The following is a 9,589-nucleotide window of genomic DNA, read 5'->3' on the forward strand; positions in this document are numbered from 1 at the left end:
TTTCCACTAGCCCATTAGACTCTGGGTGATAGATCATGGTATTGATTTTCTTTATACAAAGGAATTCGCACAAGGAGTTAAGGAAATGATTATTGAACTCCCCGCCCGAGTCTGAGATAATGATGTGTGGAATTTCCATGTTTACAAATGTAGCACTCGTAAAACTTCCTAGCGCACTCGACCGCGGTTTTTGTTTTTAAGCGCTATAAGTTCTGTATATCGAGTCAAAGCGTCTATAATTACTAGGAGGTGCTTATTCCCTCTGTCCGACTCGTAAAATCCTGTTAATAAATCTAAATGTACTCGTTAAAACAAAGGGTTGATTTGGCACGGGGTAAGCCCCTCCCCTAGGCTGACAGGTGTCTTCGTGTGCCCTTTGTATTCTTGACAAGTGCGACAATTTGCTATGTGCTTTTTTATATCTGTAAGCATCGTATGCCAATAAAATAAGGATTTGGCTTTCTGTGACATCAAGGTATAACCCGGGTGTCCTGTGCAGTGGATTTTCATGCAACCATTTTAAGAGTGGGTATGAGTGAGATAGGCACCACCACCTGGTTGTTATTCAACTGCGGTGTGTTGCGGGTTTTCCTCGTCACGGATCTACACAGGATATTGTCCTGTATGATATAATTCTGCTGCTTATACTTTAGGTATTCCTTTTCCTTCGGATTTCCGTTTAAACGCAATGATGATTTTTTCTATTTGCGGATCTTTTCTTTGTTCTGTCTGTAATAGTTCAGCACTCCAGCCCAGATCTTCCTGTTCAGATATAGTTTTAACGATGGGCGTGGAGGTTGAGATATCTATTAATTCAGCTAATGGCTCGGTACAAGATGAAGAGGGGTTGCGTGATAATGCGTCAGCAATGATATTTGCTTTCTTTCCCAGGTAAATACCCGATCCTCGCGCCAAAGTCCTGAATGATCATGTGCCACCGAGTTCGCTTGGGGCTGTGACTAAAGCCTTTAAAGAAGTCGGTTAGGGGCTTATGATCAGTGAGAACCTTGACGGGATAACCGTATATTATGAATTTAAAATGCACGAGTGATTAACAATAGCGAGCCCTTCCTTGTCTATTACTGCGTATTTACTTTCGGAAGGTCTCAGTTTACGTGAATAAAAAGCTATAGGGAAAAACTGTTTATCATATTGTTGAAGCAATACCCCACCTACTCCTAGGTCTGAGGCGTCTGTTGCTATGAAAAATTCCTTACCGAAGTCAGGAAATTTCAAGATAGGAGAACTACACAGTTCATCTTTCAATTTATCGAACGCCTGTTGATGCATTTCAGACCATACGAAATCTACGCCCTTTTTTATAAGATCGGTTAGGGGAGCGGCTATGATTGAGTAGTTGCTTATGAAGCGGCGATAGTAGCCGCTACATCCTAAAAATTGCTGTATTCCCATTGACGTTAGTAGGTATCGGAAAGTTACGGATAGCCGACACCTTATCATGGACGACTTTAAGACCTTCACTAGAAACGTGAAACCTAGATAGACTAGTTCTGTTTTAAAAAATTCACACTTACTTATCTTTACCTTAAATTATGCTGCCTTAATCTTTGTAGCACTAACTCCAATTTAAGTAAATGTTCTTCTAATGTGTTGGAAAGATTACTAGGTCGTCCATGTAGGCATGTAGGATATCTCCTAACAAGTACTCCAAACACGATGTTTATCCATACGAGTAAAAGTTATAGGAGCACAACGTAAACCAAAAGGCATACGCAAAATTCATAATGTCCCCTGGCTGTGCTGAAGGCAGTGTATGGGATACTCTCTTGTTCCAACGGAATCTGATGAAATCCTTTTAGTAAGTCTAGGCTTGTGAAATATTTATTCTGACCTAGTAAGGATAGGATATCATCGGTACATGGTACTGGGAATCTGTCAGGGATTGTTTCTTCATTTAAACGACGAAAATCTACGCATATCCGCCAAGTTCGATCTTTTTTCGGTACTACTATTAACGGAAAATTATAAGGGCTGTTTGATTTCCTAATGACTCCTTCTTTTAACATTTTACCTACTTCCTCTGTTATCTCATTCTGAAATTTCATAGAAAGTCGGTACGAAGGTACATAAATTACTTTCTGTTTGTCCTTGAGCCTTATTTTGATGCTCGATGACATCCGTTTTTCCTAAGGTTCCATCCGTAGTGGAAAAAACATCATGATATTTAGTTAAAAGATTCAAGAATTTCTGCTGAATTTCTTCTTCTTGAATGTCCTTATTGATTTTGTTCTTTATAGATTGCAAAAGGGGTTCATCCGCAACTGATTGAGCGTGATTTATCTCAGCTACGGTAAGATGCGATGTTTTTATAAACTTCGGCATCCAAGATATGTTGATTTTTGTGGATTACTAAAGTGGTATTCAAATGATTACAGACTTCGATGTTACATTGTTGTTGTGAGCCGACTGTATAAATGGCTTGTGTGACGGATAATCCGTGTGTTTTCAGAGTTTCGGAAAGGATTAATGTTTCAGATCCTGGCAAGGTTCTCTTTACACGCACTAATATACTTTGAAGTTACCGTTAGGCTCGAGAGTTTGCGTGCAAGCTGATATTACGGGTGAGCGAGAGTTCTGTTTGGGTTGCCTGTATTATTTCTTGGTTCATGAGACAGGTGATTGGTTCCGTAATGTAAGTGACAACTCTGTCTGTCTATTATCTAAAACTGATTTTAGGGTATTAGAAGACCTATAGAATTTTCCCTTTGATATATACGCCGTGTTTTGCAGGTGCTAAGATAATATTTTGAGTGCCCATAGACGGGTATCCGATAATTACTGCGGGATACATATTAATGTTTTGTACAACGACAAAGGTATCAGCAAACGTGCGCTTACCGACCTTGTACTGTACATGAGTTACGCCACAACATTTAATTCATTATTCCCTATGCCTGAGAGTCTTATTCCGACTTTTCTATAGGGAAATTTGAAAAGAGTAAATGATGAGTCCTTAAATCCATGATATTACGTGGACTACCAGAATCAAAGAACAAAGTGAATGACTTATGGTCCAAATTTACTGCATGTAAGGTTGGTCGCAACTCGTCTTGACTAATAATTGCATGAATTTGTTGCAAATCTATGGGAACCTGCACAGATTTTTTTGATTCGGCCGTGTGTTTCATAGGAAAATCAATTGCCTCACAATGATCTGATAAATGATTAAACTGATTATTTGATACAAAAGATGTTGATATTGATGACCCAACATCGCCCTCTCCCCCCTTGGAGTGAACTACGTGGTATTTGTTTTGTTTATCACACCTTGAAAATTCGCTTGCCCTTGCAAGTTCTGGCTAGACGGCCCAGGAACAGAGGTACCTGAAGCACGATTTTGTTTGTTTGTTTCTGCTTGTGCAGAATTTCCGTTTGGTTGTTTCTTCTTATAGTACTGAGGACCCTTCTTTTATTTGCACTGGCAACTGGTTGCGTGTTGTAGCATTCTGCTGTTGATCCTCGAGTAGCAACGGTTATATGAATGAGTTGAACTATTGTGTATTGAACAAAAAACGCGTCCGACAGTCTGAAATCATGTGACCTGGTCGTTTACAGTTATAACAAACCATCCCTGCAACTTGATTATTATTATGTACCACATTTACTTGTTGTGGCTTGTTCTCATTTTTTGCAAAAACTTGAATGAGCGAAGGATCTAGGTCGGTACATTTAGACATGTGTTTTTTTATTTGTTTATACACATCTAATTCCGTACTGTCGGGCTGCAATTTTTTATCAAAACACCGTACTAACGCTTCAGGCAACATTGCAGTGATAGACGTAGGTAGATCAAACGGATAAAATCTTTCACTTTGATTTTATCACCCGCAACCCATCCGGAGTTACTTAAACTATCCCGATATTCATTTAGCCGGTCGCAATTAGCGCCGCCCGCTCCACAACATTAAGCTGAGTCATGGAGGCTTGGTTAAGGATATTTCTCAATGCCAATACTACATCTAAAGCCTCTTCACCCCCATACACGGCACGTAATCTGATTTTAAACTCGTCCCATGTAAGCGCCTCTTGGAAAGAAACCCCCCTTAGATACGCACTTGCGTCACCTTTTTGCAAAGTCAATGAAGCTCTTTGGCCTCCTGTAATTGTACTGCTGGGTCTGTGATGCTTTTTGCATTTAAATGAGCGTCTACAGATGAGATCCATGCCTCAACATTTTGAGCAGGAACCCATTGACCCGACCTTGAAAAGGGACAATCGCTGACCTCTGCGCTAACGAGAGTCACCACATTGGGTGCCAGTCGGAATAGTTGCCATTTCGACTTTCACTTTTTTCTTATCACTTCTATTCCCTTGCAATCCTATCAAAATATCTATAAGAGTACACTCGACCACTACGTAAACGCATATGCAATGTAGCTGTAGAAGTGTGTTATAATAATAGGAAAATTCCCCAAAAGATACAAAAATACAGATAATATGATAAAATATTATACGGAGAATTCCTGCAAGAAACGATTAACAACAGCAGAGAAGAGAAAAAAAATTAGTCTGCGGGTGAGAACTCGTAGTGAAGATTGATCCTGTAATGAAGGAAGATTAATATGGCGAACAACTCACCCCCACCCCAGAATACTGGATGATCGACTCCCGATGAACAACACTTCACTGAGGAAAAGACCTGAATAGATAAAAATGGTACTTTAGCTCCAGATTATATTGCGAAGGATTGTTGACATGGATGACGTCTCAGTTCCTGTCTAAGTCTCGCGTCGGAAGTCGTGATGACGTCACGGTCTTCTCTCGGTGCACGATGCGTGGAGAAGTCCAAGATTGATGACGTCACAGCCTCCGTCCTTGCACTACTGCCTCCAGCTGTGCTCTCTGCGTCCTTGCTCGTGATCGGGTGATGTTTCCTGTTTGTTTTCTTCTTTCCATTGATGTTCGATGCTGCTCTCGTCCGGTGTAGATTCTCGAAGATAAGTGACAACAGTTGCTCAAACGTCGGTGTTAATGCTTGTATTCTTCTCGATGAAGGACATATCTGCGTCTTCATAAACTGTTGCGTTGATTGAAGATCCGTTTCCTCTGTTTAGTTTGATGTTGAAGGGTGGAAGTTAGTTTCTTGTAGCCTTCGGTCGGCTGATATGGTCTTGTTACTTATATTCTTCGTTATACGCTGCCACCACATGTAAATCTTATCGCTTGACGATAGACTTTTTTTTTGTGTCTCCTTTACGACTGTCATTTGTAAGTATTTCTGGTTCCTCCCATCTCCTTGGATTCTTAGTAGAGTGGTTCTTCTTAACTAAAGGAGATGATTCAAACAGATAAGTTGAACAAAGATAACAACTTTATTCTGTAACTCCATACTAGGAGATGCAGCTCGGTCGGAAGACCGATATGTTTGATGGTTGGCGTGGAACTGCCATTCTAAAGCATCGCGTCGATAGCGGAACATTAGCTATCTCAGCAATTCATATAAAAAAACATACGTAGTCCGCCGGCTCGGAAGTTACAAGTTTCCGGCGTAGGTTAAACAGGTCAACCGCTTCCCATGGAAGTTGTTGTGCAAAGTTATCATAAACATAAAATGTTGACAAAGCTCTGAGCTAGATCAGGCTACTGCAGACAGCGCATAGCGTAATCTAGGTCTGCTTTGGTCACGTAGAACCCTCCTTATGCCATGACCTCAGGTCATGGGTTTATATTTACAGATCTTGTAAATTTAATAAATGTATCTATTCATATATATAATATATACAATATATATATCATATATATATATATATATTAATATATATATATATACTATATATATATATATATATATATATATATGTATATATATATATATATATTATATATATATATATATATATATATAATATATATATATATATATATATATATATATACATATATATATATATAATATATATTATATATATATATATATATAATATATATATGTATATACACACCATATATATATATATATATATATAGATATTTTATATATATATATATATATATATATATAATATTGATTTATACATATATATATATATATCTAATTATTATTATATTATATATATATATATTATATATATATATATAATAAATATAATAACATATATATATATATATATATATATAATAATTATATTATATATATTAATAATATTATATAATATATATATATATGTATATTCCCATATATCTAGATTTATAATATATAATATATATATATATATATATATAATATATATATATATTATTTGTATATATATATATATAATATTTCTCTTGAAGTTTCAGCTAATTCGTTTAGAATTGTATCTAATTAATTAGTTATCCAGTAAAATTCAATAAAAATGAAACTTGCCTTAGAAAAAATGGCCATTTTCCCCCCCTAGTTGCAATTGCCCGCCTGTAGGTGGTATGTTTTTTCTTAAGGACAAAAAGGTAAAATAAAGGAAAATCTCCAATTTATAACACCAAGAGACAATGCAGAGTTAAAAAAAAAATGTTCTGAATATTTCCTGCTATATTTTGATAAATCGAAATATCTCTCGAGGAAAATCAACGAAAAATCGAGAGAGAATGAGAGGAGAGTATGTGAACTGGGTATGTCCAGATATTGTTCGAAATACGGAGAGAAGTCTAACGCAGGAAATCTTGTTTATTATGGCTGCCTATTCACTGGTGGGGTTCTTCCTGACTACTGTTGATGGAGTTGAACAGCCCAAGGAGAAGGAGGAACTGAAGGAGAGAATTGTGGCTTGGCGAGGCACCATCCGGTGCCAGAGAGAGCAGCAGGTAAACTTGGACAATGAAGAGATTCAGAAGGCGGCGGAATGTTGATCCAGATCACTCAGGAGGTGTTGCAACAGCAGGCCTGGCAAGAAAGGGCATACTCGCTCGAAGCTGACACGTTGTTCCTGAATAGGGAGAACGACCAAGAAAAGAGGGAAAATCGGCAGCTGGAAGACAAGATCCTCAAGATCACAGATGAAAATCAGCAGGTGATGGAAAAGACAAAGGAAATTGGGGAGAGAAACGATGCCCTGTGTGAGAGGATAAGTGAACTAACAGTGCGGTTGGCAGAGGCAAACAGCCAGGTTGAGGGGCAAGAGGAACTCGTACGACAGAAGGAGAAAGACCCGCAGTTAAAAAGCAGAAGGAAGTGGAAGGCCTCAGGAAGGAAAAGTGTGGACTCCAGTGTGAAGTTGAGGCTGCGAAACTCAAGAGGAAGGAGCTGACATGCCTTCTAGAGAATGGGAATCGTGGCTGGAGAAGAAGACCGGTGTCCAGGGCGAACGGAACGAAAAGCTGGAAGATGAGGTTGGACAGTTTCCGAGGAGCTAACGAGAAAATTGGTTTACAACCTGAAGAAACCTGCAGGGTAAAACAGACGCCTGGAGAAAGACAACTGGAAACTGAAGGAGCAGCTGTTTGTCTTCAAGGAATGGCGCGATCTTTAAGGAATGGTGCGATCTTTAAGGAATGGCGCTGGCCTCACAAAGACGGATGAGATGTGAAAAATTTGAGGTCAATGTTTGTTGTATGGAAAGTTTAATGTTTATTTGTAATAAGTTTGCTTTGTTGATCCTTGAAGGAAGTTGAAGTTGCAGGGAAATAAATATGCTAAAATGTTTTCTTAAGAGTTTTATTGATTCCTGAAAGGGAAAGGAAGATGGGAGGATTGAAGAAAGTGTGAGGAAAATAACAGGATTGGTGGAGTGCCAGGAGAAGAAGTATAGGATTCAGAGAAGCCCCAGGAGAACCGAAAGGATTCAGAGAAGCCCAGCCCCCGGAGAACTGAAAGGATTTAGAGAAGCCCCAGGAGAACTGAAAGGATTGGAAGGAGTCAGTGGCATATTCTGGTTCTAAGACTAAGAAAAGGTGTCGTCTATGACGGGACAGGCGGGCGAGACCCGCCATGTGTCCTGGGACAGGCGGGCGCCGCCCACATGTCTTGGGACGGTGGGTGGGGTTCGCCACGGGCTCCCGGACGGGCGGGCGGGGCCCGTCACGTGTCCCGGGATGGGCGGGCAGGGCCCGCCCACGTGTACTGGGACGGTTGTGCGGGGCACGCTACGTGTCACCGGATGGCAGACGGGGCTCAACACATGTCCTGGGAGGGGCCCGCCACGTGTCCTGGGACGGGTGGGCGGCGCCCACCACGTGTCCCGGGATGGGCGGGTGAGGCTTGCCACGTGTCCTGGGACGGGTGGGTGGGGCTCCCAAACCACGCGTCCTGGGACAGGCGGGCAGGGACTGCCCACGTGTCCCAGGGGCGGGTGGGCGGGCCCCACCACGTGTCCCGAGATGGGCGGGCGAGGCCCGGCACGTGTCTCGGGACAGCGGGCGTGCGGCCTGCCACGTTGTCCTGCAGGCGGGCGTGGCCTGCCACGTGTCCTGCAGGCGGGCGTGGCCCGCCATGTGTCTCGTGATGAGCGGGTGGGGCTCACCACATGTCCAGGAACGGGTGGGAGGGGCCCGCCACGTGTCCCGGGATGGGCGGGCGTGGCCAGCCACATGTCCCGGGACGGGCTGGTGAGGCCTGCCACGTGCCTTGGGACGGGCTGTGTGGCCCGCCACGCGTCCCGGGATGGGCGGGGCGGGGCTCACCACATGTCCTGGGACGGGCGGGAGGGGCCCGCCACGTGTCCCGGGGACGGGTGGGTAGGGACTGCCACGTGTCCTGGGACGGGTGGGGTGGGGACTGCCACATGTCCTGGGACGGTGGGTGGGGACTGCCACGTGTCCCGGGACGGGTGGTTGGGACTGCCACGTGTCCTGGGACGTGTGGGCGGGGCCGACCACGTGTCCTGGGACGGACGGGCGAGGCCCGCCACGTGTCCCGGGACAGGTGGGTGAGGCCCACCATGTGTCCCGGGACGGGTGGGCGAGGCCCGCCACGTGTCCAGGAGACGGAGCATGGACTCAGCAATCTGGAAATGAATTCCCAAATTACACACAACATAAACTAAAGACTTCTTGCATAATATCTCAGCTAATCACTATGGAGGGTGTTTATCTTTAATCACACACAAGAGGAGGAACTCTAGTGCTTAAATGAAATGTTCAATGAAGACTTAATCTTGGACTTCAAGTCAGAGGCGAGCACATCTCCTGAATAACAGAAGCTGGCGTAGACTGAGGGCGAATCAGGCATTTCCAAGTGGCCTGGATCACATACTGCTACAGCATTGTCTGGAAAGATGCAAAAACACAGTCAGCAGTTTTGTGGTAAAAGAGGTCTGAAGCTAGGAGTACCTAAAGCCCACCAAGAAGCCTATTATAACCCCTGTAACCTGCCCTTCTTACCCTATACACTAGGTCTAGTCGTTAACGGATTATTTTCCCCCCCACCCCCAGACTGACATGCCATCTCCCCAATGCTTTAAAGGTGGTGGTAAAATGGCTGCTCTTCTAGCAAATAATAAAAAATGAATTATACTGGGAAGACGAGGCAATAAAAAACCGTATAATATATATAATCATTATATATATATAGATATATATAGTATATATTATATATATAATATACATATATATATATACATGAGAGATTTTTAGATCCACCACTGCCATACCATCT

General features: G+C 42.3%; 1 protein-coding gene across 1 annotated transcript; it reads right to left on the reverse strand.

Moving 5' to 3' along the window:
- Nucleotides 1-7,877: 7,877 nt before the first annotated feature.
- LOC135223969 (uncharacterized) lies at nucleotides 7,878-8,525 on the reverse strand. Its single transcript, XM_064262891.1, has one exon. The coding sequence runs from the start codon at nucleotides 8,523-8,525 to the stop codon at nucleotides 7,878-7,880; it is 648 nt and encodes a 215-aa protein (XP_064118961.1).
- Between the last annotated feature and the right edge of the window lie 1,064 nt (nucleotides 8,526-9,589).

Source organism: Macrobrachium nipponense, chromosome 10, assembly GCF_015104395.2.
Source record: "Macrobrachium nipponense isolate FS-2020 chromosome 10, ASM1510439v2, whole genome shotgun sequence".
Taxonomy (NCBI): Eukaryota; Metazoa; Arthropoda; class Malacostraca; order Decapoda; family Palaemonidae; genus Macrobrachium; species Macrobrachium nipponense.